This window comes from Larus michahellis, chromosome 3 (genome assembly GCF_964199755.1).
Source record: "Larus michahellis chromosome 3, bLarMic1.1, whole genome shotgun sequence".
NCBI lineage: Eukaryota > Metazoa > Chordata > Aves > Charadriiformes > Laridae > Larus > Larus michahellis.
In genome coordinates this window covers 59,227,874-59,243,657 of record NC_133898.1, presented here as the reverse complement: position 1 = coordinate 59,243,657, position 15,784 = coordinate 59,227,874, and the positions used below count along the sequence as shown (strand labels likewise).

At 36.6% G+C, this 15,784-nt stretch overlaps 1 protein-coding gene across 1 annotated transcript in view; it reads right to left on the bottom strand.

Moving 5' to 3' along the window:
* The window catches only part of ADGB (androglobin), a 118,784-nt gene that overhangs the window by 72,470 nt on the left and 30,530 nt on the right, over positions 1–15,784 (bottom strand). Inside the window, exons 7-12 of the mRNA XM_074580356.1 lie at positions 14,971–15,057; positions 11,972–12,162; positions 10,269–10,397; positions 4,493–4,587; positions 1,797–1,971; positions 921–1,011 (exon numbers count right to left, since the gene is read on the bottom strand). Of these exons, the coding sequence (XP_074436457.1) occupies positions 921–1,011; positions 1,797–1,971; positions 4,493–4,587; positions 10,269–10,397; positions 11,972–12,162; positions 14,971–15,057 (768 nt within the window). The remainder of the gene's footprint in view (positions 1–920; positions 1,012–1,796; positions 1,972–4,492; positions 4,588–10,268; positions 10,398–11,971; positions 12,163–14,970; positions 15,058–15,784) is intronic.

Below are 15,784 nucleotides of genomic sequence, written 5' to 3'. Positions count from 1 at the left end.
TTGAGCATGAGCTGCTTCACCTGCACTCTCAGGCTTCTTGTAACAACTATAATGAACAGAGAACAGCCTGTTCTACTCATAAACGTTAACATCCATTGTTCTGTGCCAAATATGTGATGCCCATGAAAGTACTGAGTGGCCAGTCAATGACTTCCTTGTTATGTGCAAGGATTGAAAAAGACCAATCATTTGAGGAAAAAATTGGAAGATATCAAAGAATATTCCTATCTCTGGTGGAAGTGATCTATTTAATATTCTACATCTTCAGACCCACTGAGGAGGGAAACTGGCAAAGTGTTTTTGCCTGACAGAGCTTCCCGCCCTTCAATGTTGCATGCCCTGAGAAGCGTGCATCCAAACAGGGGACGGTCCGCACAGGGTTTGACAAGTAGGAACCCACCCTTCAGGTGTGTGCATGCCTGTGTGCATCCAGCGTGTAGATTAGCCAATTGTAGGGAGCAGCATATAAAGCTTAGAGCATCCCATCTTGCATCTCCAACAGCAGGTGCGTGCAAGCAGAAGAACCTGCACTCCCAAAAGAGAAGGCGTGCTTGTAACCCAGAATGCCAGAAGGATGCGTGTAATTGCATGTGCATGTCTCTGTGTGCGTGATTAGAAATTCTCGAGATTAGTTACAGAAAGTTGTTCAGAAGTTTGTACGCATTTATTAACATTTTGTAAGCGTCTATTATAGTGGTTTATCTGTTGTATTGCTGATATTTGTCTTCAATGTATTCACTGATTGCCAATTAATTGTGTGACATCAATAGAACAATAGAGCGCTCTGATCCTGATGTGCTTTAAACTACATGAATTAAGCAGTTTTGCCCTGTGACACAAGTAAACAGAAGCCATTGTGCTTTCACAGTGAAATGGACTATCAATAGGATGTTAAGGCTGAATCCACATTGAATACTTACATGTCTGTGGGTATTGTGATAAGATTCAATTTGTAATTCAAAAATACACTAGCAATCTCAACATGTTCTTCAGGTTTCTTTACCACAATCTCTGGAAAAAAGCAGCAACTTTTAAATTATATATTCATAAGAAATATTTAATACTATAATTTTGACACATACTTTCCATAGTGGATTCATCACTCCTAAATAATTCCATTCTCCAAGTATCATTGCATACACTTGAATGGAAGAGAACAACCAGGGATGGCTTAATGACATACCATGAAAAAATTAACACTCTGATCCTCAGCCTGTAAGGTGTTAAGAGTTCTTAAGCCATATGCAAGGTTATCCAAGGTAGCTCAGAATGACTATGTCAGCACATTCTGCCTTTGCTAATTTCCTCTGTTTCTGATGCCAGTATATTTTCCTAGCATACCTGTAACGCTTTCACATTCACGCTGTCTCATATCAGGCATTTAACTCCATTATGCAGTACGGACAAGCCCTAGAAAAAGTTTACCCCTAAAACTATGAGTTGTTGTAGCAGGTCTAGTCACATACTTTAAAGGTTTAAAAGGTGTTCAGAAGCTTTCATGGCTTTTCATCAGAGAGCTCCTGTGTTGCTTTGATAACACTCCCTCTTCATTTTCTCCAGTAGAGTAGAGTGCTTTTTCAGAGATAAATTAAGACACTTCTCAAACATTTAAGAAATAATAGGGCTAAGGGGAAGTAATGCAAAATTGGCAAAAAAAAAAAAAAAAAGAGAGAAAGAGTAATCCCTAGGTAAGGTATATGGAAATTAAGCTAACAGATGATAAGTAGGGCTCTGAAAATGTTTATAATAATTAAAATACAATTACAAATTTCTTTTGGAGGTTTGAGTAGACAAACCTTGAGGTTCAGATGTCACAACAGTCTCCTTTTTCTGACGGAAAAGCTTCCAACGAGGAACTGGTGGTGGTTCCGGCGGTGCTACCAGAGGACAGGACCTAGTTCTAGTAATCAGGACAGGATGGCTATATACGTGGGAAAGCCCATATTGCCTCAGCTTCTCTGAAGAATCAGCCTACGAAACATGGAAGGATACTCTCACTGGGGTCAGCTCTCATTTCTCATTTTATCTCTCTCTCGAAAAAAGAACAGTATGCATGCAAAAGCATCTAACAGCTTGGATAACAAATGAAACAAAAATCATTCACCTGACAAGGCTATCCAAACCCATTCTAATTAGGATTTGATATTCAGCAGAAAAAGTATAATTGAATACTTGGAAGTGTTTACATAGATTTTAATTTTCATAATAGATTCATCACTTCTTTCAACTTACTTATGTAACCATATTCTTTTATGTGCTTCAGAAACACATATAAGAGAAGCAGAATGAAGATGTAAGAAAGTAACAGTGACAACATTTTGTTTAAAAAAAAACATTTAAAAATACTTTTACTCAGGAAAAAGTCCTTACTTCATGCTGAATTTATAAAGCGGTAGAATTCTCAAAGCAACTGGTCTTTTAGATAACTTGTGAAATCTCCGTAATGTAGTATGTCTTTGAACCAATACATCATTAAAGTTAAGATTTTTATCTGTTGGCTAATTTAGAAAACACATTAAAGGCGCTACGGTTGACCTATATACCAAAGCCCTTAGCAATAGACTTAAGAGCAATTTTAGATGTGGACATTGAGTGGTGCTCTTCCCATTAAAATAATAATACTCCAGTACTCAACATTTTTCACTACTGAAAGTTCTGTTACAAGATTTGTGCATCCTTTTTATTTTAAAAATACATCTTCTTTTGCTTGCTAAATAAATCACCCATAACTTATTTCCTTAACTTGTTCATCGGCAAGTCTCTGATTGCTCCTGCTCATTGTAAAATGTTCCTGAGGTTCTATGATTACAAACTGCAAAGAATGTAGTTGTGGTTATTTAAAGGGAGACGATCAAATTAAACACATTAAGGTACACAAACAATATATCAGCTTCATTTGATAACACCTCTGAATTTATAAAGATATATTACAGGAGTGGTGACTGGGTACACACATATTCAAACAACTTAAAAATGCAAGTCAAACCTCTGAGATTAAAATGGATTTTGAAGATGATCAACTAGGTGCCATAAAGGAGAACTTGTCATCTGCTGAGTAGGAAACAGACTTGAATGACTCAACTATTGATTTTTTTCATTTTATTTGAGCAAACTTAAGACAATTAAATTCAAGCCACATCAATTCAAGGACATACACAGTAGAAAGTACAGCAAGAAAGGGATACTGCAAAAATTCGGGAGGGAAATTCTGGCACAACTGCAGCCAATGACAAAGTTTCCTCCAAATTTAGGCAGCAGCTCTTATCCCAAACAATGAATCCACTCTTCCAAGATTTAATTATTTATATTGATGTAGTATTTCTCAGCCCCCAAAGAAAGCTTGAATATGGACTTTTTTAACTGAGGCCCACAAGAAATCCACTACACTTCTATATTTAATTTCTGTCAACTTCCATTTTTCTATCAGTCTTTACTAAAATGCTTTTTTAGACATATAGATTCATCTGCCTCATCCTATTTGGTCTGCCATGCCTCTTCTTCAGTAATCTCTGTACCCTAACAGACTGAAGCCAAGTTTCAGACCCAAGGCCTTAGGTGGCAGGAAAGATATAAGCCTATGTCACCATTTCCCCTTTGCTTTTTGATGACTCGTATTGCTTGTTATTAGCAAAGAGACAGTATTGTTTGAGACCTAAAATTAATATAAATTAAAATAAAATCACAGATAACAAGCTAGTCTTCAAAACAGCAGAAAATGCACAGAACATTATTTAAAAAGAAAATAGTGCAAGAATTAGGAGCTGTAAAGCATAACACCTGCAAACCTTTTCTGGAAATTTCTTTATTTTATTAAGCCTATCAGTTTTACGAGAAGGCAGATTAAATGTTAATGTTCAAATTATGATTAATATAATTTAAATGTACAAAAATTAAACCTAATTAATAATCAACTCAAGAAAGCCTCCTTTGGCATTATAAATAGCTTTCTGTAGAGTGTGAGTGACTAAGTGGAAATTTAAGCATTGTTTTTACCCCTGCTGCATGAAGTGCTACACCCTCTCCATCTGCTTTCACCAGTTACAACGCTAATGATAGAAATCGATATAAACATGCTATTTCTTATAGAACAACATATCAGAAAATGTATATTGGAGAAGTCATTAATTGTAGTCTGAAAAAAAATTTAAATTCATGTTTTTCAAGTAGACCTTAAAATAATTGGTCTTTCCATTCAGAAGTATCTCATCATGATGAATTTTCTAGTCCAAATCTAGCCTCTCCCAGGAGACTTCAGCTTCTGGGATCCAGAGGAAAGTGGAATAAAACCACTCACTTTGGCAGGGCTGTGGCAGAAAAATGCATGATCAGAATACAAAAGTTCCAAAATACAAATTTAACTGATAGTCATTACCTGGTGACTGTTTCACTATGCTACTTTTATTCTTTCTGTTACAATGTAGTTCCTACGAAATGAAACACCCTGATAATAAAATATGTAATGCTTTCCTGTCCTGAGAGCACAGAATCTTACCATCTGCCCTAATGAAAAAATATCCTCTTCAAACAAATGTAGCGGTATACAGACAGCGTACACGGCCATTTCTGGCTGGGTTGGCACGGAAGATTCTACAGAGAAAACATTAACATGGTTTAGAACAGAGTAAACAGTAAATTAATGTTGTTGTACCTCACCCTAAATTATTTTGCTTTCTCTGCCTTATTTTTATTATTGTTTTCTTTGTCTGACTCTCTTATTTATGCCAAAACAAGAGTGCACTGTAAAGCACTCGGAAGAGAAGCCATGGATGGAAGAACACATTGTTTTTTAATCCTTGCCTATTAGACCATCAACAGCTTTTGCATATTTTATTTCTTTTACAGAAATGAATAGCAGAAACTACAACTTAGAAACGCAACAGGTCAGAGGTAGCTCTCACCATTGGTTTTTTCGATTTTCTTCAAATTTTAAAAATACTAGTTACTAGCATGAGGAACACGATACGCATCATCTGGGTAGATGAAGTAAAAAAGTACTGATTGGCCAGCACTAGCTAAAGGCTCCTTGCCAGTGAAAGAGAAATTTGATCTTCCAACAAAAGGGTCAAAAGCCTGGTTCTGGCCACTTCTGCCAAGAGATATGAAGATTGAGACAAGCAGTTTGAGAAACAGAGAGCTCATAAACCAGGGTTACTGCCCTCTACTTCTGTCACAGAGATGGAAAAAACGGAGATGATGATGGCTGCTTCAGAAAGCGTTAGGGGGTGACCCCATAGTTCTTATGCCACGTGCCTTATGGAAGCTTATTTTCCTGTACTTCTGCCATAGGCAAGGCATAAAAGCAGGGGCACGTTCACTTTGATACCCCTAGAAATCTGTTGCACTAGGCAACCATGCATTCATCTCATACCTGTATCTGAGAAAAAAGGCATTGTTAATTCCTGAAAGATGAAGAGAAACCAAGGCTGTCTGGCTGACAGGCAGTTCACTCAGCTGTAGGCAAATTAAAAGTCTAAAAAAATATAATTCTAGGTCTGTGGTTTGACCTAAAAGTCAGCTCAAAAAGAAGGACATCTATTTCTCTCTATTTTTCCTTTGTTGTTTAAGAAAGCATGTGAAGACAGGACTTCAGTACACAGATTGTAACACCTATTTTTTTCAGTGTTTTGTCTTTGTTCCCTTCAGCTCCACCTCAAATATAGGATAATTGCTTCCTAGTTTTACCTGTGTTTAGTGAGTATTCAATGGGAAGTTGTTCTAAAAATAGATATTTTTTGTGAAATGGAATAAAAAAATGCTGTCTGCATACAAAGAATAAAAAGGGAAAGGAAAAGGAGACAGATATCCCAGCAAGTGGCTGGAAGATACATTTATCAGACTTTAAAATGCATTTACTTAGAAGGTATGCAAGGCTTTTTTCTTAAAGCAGTAAGATATCTCTGCATTTTAAATATTCTTCCATAAATTCAACTTCTCAATTAAATATAAACTGATGGTAAATCAGAGTTACTTTCCAGTGGATTCTTAATATTTCTCACTGTAGGCTTGTGATTCCCTTATTAACCACAGCTCTCATTTTAGCTGTGGGTTTCAACTTATTCGAAAGCAAGGCTACAATCTAGGTTTGATCTTAGTCGCTACTGAAAAATCTGATCTGTTACAAATACAGCAGTAGTAGTAGTGATTTTACAGAACATTACAGAACAGTATGTGCCACAAGGCACACCGATCTCATTCCGTGTGAGAAGTATTTTTCAAATAAAAGTATTTAATGGAATATCAGGTGGAATATAAAGCTGTCATACTCAGTCCAGATGGATTGCGAAATAAAACTTCTGCAGGGCAGACAATAAACAGTAATGAACAATTTATTAGAGCATGGAAATGATTAACTAGGCACACTATATTCACTTAAACAATACTATTACAATCCTAGAAAGATTTTGTACATTATACCAGTACCTTTTAACAATAATATATTATTTGATTTTTTTTTCACTGTACAAAAGATGAGGAGGATATATGCAAATTATTTGCCACCAACTGTACTGTTGATTAGTGTGAATTTAGCATCTGGGGAAACTAGTTAAAACCAATAGCCTTGATAAAACTGTACGATTAGATGAAAAATGTTATGACATACGGTACAACAAAACAGCTAGATGCAGTAAAGTCAATTATTTGTGTCCATCAGTGTGGATTTAAGAATTCTGCAGTGCTTTGTTAAAGATTTCTGAATCCTTGTAGCTGCTTATGTTTCACACTTACAGCTTTGCTTACAGAGAACAAACCTGAACAAACATTTCAGTCCCTGGGAAAAGGGAAAGTATCGTTTGAATTGATCATGTAATATCTATATTTAGCCACTTAAAAAGAAAGGCCAAGAATGAAAATTGTTGGGTTTAATAGTTCTTAACTGTTTTTATTAAAAAAAAATCATAGGTTTTGAAGACTCGCAAAGAATTTTCTCACTATATCTTAATGTATCTCTTAAATATTTATTTGTCAAACAAGAGCTGATGATGAGTTTTAACTTTCCAAAACACGTCAGTTTGCTTTCAGTAGCCTTCTTGTCAGGCCTGCATCTCATGTTAACCTCTGCTGTTGTGTTAGGCATGGATTAGCTTTGCCTATTGGGAGGTATTTTTTTAGTCTTCAGAAAAATTACAATTGTGCTTTTCCAAATTTACACAAATATTGCAGAATAATAATATGCATTTGAAAAACCAGAGCAAAATATTAGGCTCTGGTCCCTACTTGTAAGTGAAAACTCTTTTGAATAGGCAGAAGGAAAATGGAAAGTGCTTTACAGTTAGGTGTTACGTATCTCATTGACTCTGATGGTTAACATTACAGATCTACTTGTATGACTTCAGAAATTTTTGAACATAATAATAACCTCCCAACACTTCTGTGACATAGAAAATACTATTATTTCTAATTACGAAACTGGTATCAAGGCATAATGAGACTTAACAAAAATAAATGCCTGGTTTGTAGAACAATCTCCCAAATTCCTGGCTAGTGCCCTCTCCAGTAGAATAGTATTCCCTTTCCAGCATTTCAGAAATTATTAGGAAAATCATTAGTCTAGAAACATAAAGAGAAAGTGGAGTGGTGGCTTTTTATAGAAACAAGTAGCTCATATCACATCATGTCGTGTCGTGTCATATCATATCATATCATCACAAAAACTCTTTATGGAATGAAGGAGAAATAGCTACTAGAAAAAAAGGCCGATGAGTGGAAAAGTGCAGACTGCGTGCTAAAAAAGGCCAGAATGAACATATGAATTGTTTACAAAAGCTTCCTGAGGATTGGCTGGCTGATAAGCCACTGGACCCAAGAGCTGGTTGCTCTCAGTAAGAGCCCTGACTGATCAGGTGAAGGGCTTATTATTCTGCTGGATCCACACAGTAGGATGAATAGAGAACAGGTTCAATGCTTCAAGGATCCTGCAGCTATTTCTGTATTTGGGGGGTGCAGCAGGCATTGATCTGAGTGCACAAGTGATTCAGAACTGTATTTATATATTTGCAATGGGTCTGGCTGAGATGGACCTAACTTTCTTCAGAGCAGCCCATATAGTGCTATGTTTTAGATATGTGACGAAAAGCATGTTGATAACACACCAAGGTGTCAGGTATTGCTGAGCTGAGCTCACGTAGCATTAAATCCCTCTGTTTCTCACTCTGCTGCCCCAGCAAGATTCTCTGCCCTATCCCACTGGTGTGGAGAGAGCAAGCAACCAGACAGCATCAATCCACCACTACATTGTAACTCACACAAAATCAAAAGCCTGTAAGAGAAGTTTCCAAATACTTCGCAGTAACTGGTATGTCAATGCGTATGAAACTAAACAAGGTAATGAATACACAACGCAATGAATACAAAAGGTTTTGCCATTTTAGAAGTAAAATATAAATGATATCAAGCGCAGTTAAATTCCTCTTTAGAAATAATTCATATTTACCACAGAAAGAAGAACAATTCCCTCACACTCAACAGGTAGAGTGAAAACTTGCAGTAGGAAAATAAGCACTTTTATGGTGCAGGAAATGAAATAGTATTCAAGACACTTACATTAAAAAAAAAAAAAAGAAAACAGAAGAAAAAGCTGTTGCAGTAAGTAAAATCATTGTTACAAAATTCCCAAGAACAATTCAGAAACTTTTTACAACTACTGCCTCTGGAGTCTTAATTTGAACCTAGCCCTAGTTTCAGATCTTACTTTATGCACAACAATGACTCCACTGTCCTGGGCCACTGTCTGCAGATCATCTGTCTCATAAAGTATGCACGCTTTCTCTTGTGGCTACAATCTCACAACAAAAATGCATTTTCATTCAGTATTGTTTCAAATTGCAATTACCCTTTTTTTTTCCTTCCTTTCAGTGTAATAATCTTAAATTTGCTCCATACCTTAGAGCCTCCGACTTTCCAACCTCCACATTTACGGCTATTCATATTCTTATCAAGTTTATTAGTGAGATATGTACCCCTTACTGTTTTTCAGAACTCTTTTCTGGTTCAGACTTAGGATACAAGTTCTCTGACCGTTGCATTTGAGCCCTGAACTAATAATCTTTCTAAATAACCTCTTCACAGGCCACTAACTGACTTTCAGAGAACAGCATAAACTGTGCTTTAAATGGCAGAAAAAGATCAAGATGTCATGTAGTTCTTCATACGGAAACACTGCCTGATGATTTTTAATGCCCTTTCACTCATTACGCACAATTTCTAGAATGCATCACTTTGATCCTTCTGCTTCGCCTTTGCTTTCTTTTCCGCAAAATGTGCTTGAGTATTAATCATGTCCCTTATATTCATGTGAAATGCCTCATTTTCTATTCCACAACTACTACCACTAAAGCAAACCACGTTCCTGCAACACATTTTAAAATTTACTGCTGTTTAACTCCTTTAGTAGTATACAAGGTAGGAATGCAAATTAATATATTTGCTGATGACAAACATCAATATTGGTTTGATATAAATTAAAATTACTTAAACCACCAATTTTAATCAGGATTTAAATCAAGAAACAGGAATCTGATTTAGATAGTGAGTTTCATTCTTGTTACACATTTTTACTTCGTAGTTATTTCCCCAAAAGATGCTCTACCTATTCTTACCTATTGATTTGCAACTAGATAATATTCCCCTTAATAAATACGTTTCCTTCTGCTTTTCATATGGAAATGCTACATGTATGCAACTATAAGCAATGACAAAAGCGAATCAGCTTAATGTACATTTATGAAGACTTTTTCTACTTTATGGTAGTAAGCACGATATTTGTTTTTGACTGATTAGTTGACCGATTTGTATTTACTTGTGGTTTATTTAAACTGTATTAAAAAAAAATAAATTCAAAGGCACAAAGCAAGAATTTATTTAATTTTTATGCTATCATGAATGTATCAATACAAAAAATAAATTAATCAAAATATATTTCTAGGATAAAGGAAAAAAATTCATTAAACAATTAAACACTGAAGGGAACTCTAATGAATATTTCTGGCCCCTTTTCCCCATTGCCCTTCAACAAAGAAGCATTCCTGGTTTTTTACAATCACAGTTTACTGAATGAAGTAGATATTGAGCTATTCTTAATATAAGTTACAAGATTTTAACAGGTTAGAATGACTTCAGTCTGTAATGCAGCCTGTAAAGAACTGCAATTTTTTAAAAAATTAGTATATTTAACCTCCCCACAATTAAGTTCAAAAACAAATAAAAGCAAAGCCCTTTGCTTCATGTATATGTCCTGTTCTTATTTTTAGCTTCAAAAGACTAGGACTTACTTGCAGTTAAGGCCTGAAGAGAACGGTGGGCTTCCGGCAATGTCTGCGAAGACTGACGTGCTAACTTGGCTTTTTCTTTTTCTCCTTCTCTGATTTTCTTCTTTCCAATTTCTTTCTGCTCTGCTTTTTCTATTAAACAAAATAAAGATTAAATATTTTTCTTTTTCAGATCATTTTTTCAGATCTTTTTCAGTCATACTTTGTAAATGCTTTAACGACATTTTAGATAAATTAAAAAAAAAAATCAACCACAAACTATTCCAAGTCAGAAGAGTTGAGATACAATACAGAACTAATGTAATTCAGTTGAAGAAAAATGAAAAAATAAAATGTCTTAAGATATAAACGCAGATTTACTGAGAAGGGGCCAGGAAGGCTTCGGTCCCACCTTCCAATTAATGCACAACTCTCATGTACTACTTTAATGTTTGGAATTCCTGAATGCCTGGCACTCTGTCAAATATCTTCTTCATGTCCTTGCTCCTGTGCATTAGTAATTTACAAAAAAATCTAACATAGATAACATTCCCAATGGACATGGAAGAAGAAAGTCTCACACAATAAGAACCTTCTTTCAAGCCTTAGAAATTTGACTATAGGAAAATACATTCCTAATGAAAAAAATCCCAAACCTTAATAGTTTATGTGAACAGAGCTTTTAGCCTCAGAATTGGAGATTACAGAGCTGCATTGTAAAATAATGTTTTCCTGATTCTTAGCCATTTCAGTTACTAATAGAATTTCTAAGTCTTAGGCAGGGTTAAATTTACAAAGTTTTTTGGGAATAAATTGCAGAACCTTTTTGTATGAATGACAGTGCTGTTCTCAGTAGCTGCATCCCTGTACATGTTCATTCCAAACTCTGAAGTATCTACTATTCTGCTGTGTGGGTCATAAAATGATGGCAAGAATTCCTAAGAAAAGAGGATACCCCCTCAGCCAGGTGTTTTCTAATATTTTTACAACACTTTTGACACTAGGACTTAGTATTTGGTAGTCAAAGTCGGGAAGGCAGGGCTTGTTTTGAAAATCTAGGAATAAATAGAAATTTTAGTATATGTATTGTACCTTCCAAAGATATTAGAAGTGTTGTGAAGTTGCATCCATGTTTTCAAGTTAAAAACAGCAACTAATAAAACTGTCTCAAATATAAACATTGAAGAATAATATATTAGAACAAATAAGTTTCTAAACCTAAGTTTTTTCATTTAAATGTAAATAGGATTAGCACCTCTTGAAGAAAATTAATACCTATACCTAATAGCATAAACAGAAAAGTTGTTATAAATAAAAATGCAGGTAACCATTAGAATGTACTTGTCAGAACCCTCTGCAGGTAATCACAGTTTGTAATACCCATTATGAATTGCATAATTTATTGATGGTCAGAGTAGTGTTGCCTTTGGGGACACTGTAACCTCTCTGATTGTTATCCCTCTGCAAGGAACCAGTCTTCAGAGAAATGGCTGTGACACAGAGCAGAAAAAATCTGCCATAAAACGAAGCTGTTTTCATAAAATAAGAGACTAGTACTACTTCTAATGAGATCTATAGTTAAACCAAAACTTTTTAAAATTTAAACCATTGCAACATGTCCAGTGAAACAACAACAAACCCACAGACTTGCATGTGGCATAATAAAGACATATAAATTCTTTATTGATGCTCAGCCTACAAAGATAACACTACCTAAAATTACAGACCTTTGCCAATTTTATCAGCTTTCTCTGCTTTCTCAGGTTTATCCAACTGCTTTTTCACAGATAAAACTTTGGTCTCTTGAGGTTTTGTATCTGACTGATGAATATCAAGTTCTGAAATTTTCTTATTTGGCAACTTGAATTCTGGCACAATCTCCTTCAAAAAGCCCCAGACTTTGTCCAAGTATCCAGGCCTTTAAAAAAAACGAGCACACGTATATGTCAATGATAATGGTATATAACCATATAGAAAAGAAAGGGCGGCTTTCATTTAGACAACACTATACTACAACTCACAGTCCAACTCTTAGAAAAGCTACTGTGTTATTTTAGTAAATAAAACACACTTGCCTGATTTTGTGTTGCAGCCGATTTGTTAACAGGCAGATTATGGACAGACCCATAAAGAAAGAGATGGTGGTTAGAGAAGCACGTAAACAAAGCATCCTTTCTAAACCTTTTTTGGAGATAATAGTTGCAGCAGGGAAATTTGCAGACCTTTTTGCAGCTACAGCGTATAACAACTTGATTCTTCTCAAAGGTACTTCCAAACTAGGTTTTCCTAACTGTTTCAGCACAGGTAGTTCCATGCCTCTTCCACTGATTCCACCAGCTACAACGGCTCTTTGATATGACATGACAGTTGCAGCCATACTGATTCTCCACAGAAACTCAGTGATTCCAGAAATAATCTAAAACTGAATGAATCGTTCAGGGCCATGAATAAGCTTCATGCAAGCTAACTGCATGCCACCTCTCTTTTGAAAAAATAAAATAAAATAAAGCAATTGATTGTACAATGAGCTAAAGCCATCTGATACTACTATTGCAAAGACTACCTTGACCTTAGCAAGGCTTTTGACACTGTCTCCCATAACATCCTCATTAGGAAGCTGAGGAAGTATGGGCTAGATGAGGTGACAGTGAGGTGGATCGAGAGCTGGCTGAGTGACAGAACTCAGAGGGTTGTGATCAGCGGCACAGAGTCCAGTTGGAGGCCTGTAACCAGTGGTGTCCCTCAGGGGTCAATACTTGGTCCAATTTTGTTCAATATATTCATTAATGACCTAGATGAGGGGACAGAGTGTATCCTCAGCAAGTTTGCTGATGATACCAAGCTGGGAGGGGTGGCCGACACTCCAGAGGGCCGTGCTGCCATCCAGCGTGACCTGGACAGGCTGGAGAGCTGGGCAGAGAAGAACCTAATGAGGTTCAACAAAAGCAAGTGTAAGGTCCTGCACCTGGGAAGGAAGAATGCTAAGCACCAGTACAGGTTAGGGGCGGACATGCTGGGAAGCAGCTCCGAGGAGAAGGACCTGGGGGTCCTGGTAGACAGCAAATTATCCATGAGCCAGCAGTGTGCCCTTGTCGCCAAGAAGGCCAATGGCATCCTGGGCTGCATAGGGAAGACTCTGGCCAGTAGGTCGAGGGAGGTCATTCTCCCCCTCTACTCTGCACTGGTGAGGCCACAACTGGAGTACTGTGTCCAGTTTTGGGCTCCCCAGTTCAAGAGGGACAGGGAACTACTGGAGCGAGTCCAGCGTAGGGCAACCAAGATGATTATGGGACTGGAGCACCTCCCTTATGAGGAAAGGCTGAAAGAGCTGAGACTCTTTAGCCTGGAGAAGAGAAGGTTGATGGGGGACCTGATTAATGTTTACAAGTATCTAAAGGGTGGGTTTAAGGAGGACAGAGCCAGGCTCTTTTCAGTGGTTCCCAGTGACAGGACAAGGGGCGATGGGCACAAGCTAGAACATAGGAAGTTCCGTTCAAATACACGGAAAAACTTCTTTACGGTGAGGGTGACAGAGCACTGGAACAGGCTGCCCAGGGAGGTTGTGGAGTCCCCTTCTCTGGAAATTTTCAAGACCCGCCTGGATGCAGCCCTGAGGGATGTGCTTTAGGCAATCCTGCTCTAGCAGGGGAGTTGGACTAGATGATCTCTAGAGGTCCCTTCCAACTCTGAAGATTCCGTGATTCTGTGATTCCGTGACTCTGTGGTATTCACATTTTCTTATTCCAGAATATAATATGTTTGCAGTGAGTGCCAGAGTCATGAATGCTGTTTTTGCTGTTGCCATTGTAAAACTAACTACATAAAGAAAAAAATTTTAGGTTACATAGATTTCTAAGTCCATGGGCTAGATACACACTGCAGTAAGACACAAATGTATCAAAAACCTAAAGTGCAAGCATAGCTTGGGATATAAAAATTGCTGAAATAAGGGCTAAAATAGCCTTTAACTGAACTTATTTAATATTGAAATACTGTTACAAATAAACAATTAGATCTAAATAAATTATTTATAAACCAAGACTATTTGTTATCTATGTATTCGTTAAAAAGTATACATCAAAAGGCAAAAATTTAAAAAAATTTCTAAATATTTAGTGCCTGCATCCTGGTCATTCTTTCACTAAAAAGATTGTCAAGATGGAAAATTAGAATGTCTGTTCTTCAAAACCACAAAATGGACTTAAAGGAAATGGACACAAAATGGACAAAACCACAAAATGGACACAAAGGAAACAAGAAAAATAGGTTGGAAATAAATGTATATCAACTGTTCCAATTTAAAAGGTGATAACACCATACTAGCTGAAGTTCATTACTTCCAAATTCATGATGTATAATTTCTATAGTACATTGAGATATAAAGTTACTATTATTATTAGCAGACATTTTGTATCTGTATAATAGATGAAACATAGGTTTGTCTAACCCTGTTTTCACCATGGTGTTTAATATTAGTTAAAAATAAACTAATTTTATAAAGAATAGTCATCAGCTTAACATGATAAATAGCTTTACAAGCTAAAAAGAAAAACATAATAAAGCTGCATTCCTTGAAGGCACATTTCTCAAGTGCCAGAAGTAAAAATCGTACACTTCTCAAAATTGATGCTGAAAGACTTCTAGGGCTCAACTTTATTTTTGATAATGCCTTATAGAATTAAATATTAAGCAACTAATATGTAAATTATTTAATAGAAGAACTTACTGAAGAGGAATAACTTCCGGTATCCATCCAGTCAGTGCATGTAGAACTGTAAATTCCTCCAGCTCTCTTTTTCCAGTTTCATGTATACTGTAAGACAAAATCAGACATTATACAGAATTATAACATCTTCAACTCTCAGTAAAGTCTGTAGTCTACATTGCTTTCTGTAGGAGCAAGACCATACACAAACAGAATGGCATGCTGAAAAACAAGTCGGTTTTAAAATTTTAGGAGTTTTCCAACCCACTGCTGACTACTAGAATACAAAGTCAAATTTGCTTTTACACCTTTGCATCAGGCCTACTATTTTAGTGTTCCCTCCATAGTTTCAACATTGTTAGCAAGCATACTATGTATGCTTGCACACAGTAAAGCCTCTTATTGCAGGGTTGGAGGTGTGGGTTTGAAATCCCTCTCGCTGTAAGAGGGACATGAATATAGAACTTCCATTTCCTGAGCAGCTGCTCTAACTCCCAGGTTATTATGCAAAAGTTGGGTGTATTTCCAGTGTACCACACTCTGCTCTTTCAAACTGATACAGTCTCCTACTCTGTGAAGAGATTTGTGTCTGTAGATCCTGAGAAGACCAAGGCTAAAGACGCCACCACTAGGCCATGACTAACCCTTGTGCACAGTATTTCAAATGCTTCTGTGTAAAAACAGATTCCTAATGGGCAGCTTTAGGCAAGTCCCCGGCCTGCGTGGAAGTACTTTAGATCACTCTTCCAACCAACATAATATGATCAGAACAGGGAGGCTTCACTACCCGGATCAGTGTTTTGAATTATTTCTGAAGCTTTGTCATTTAAACACT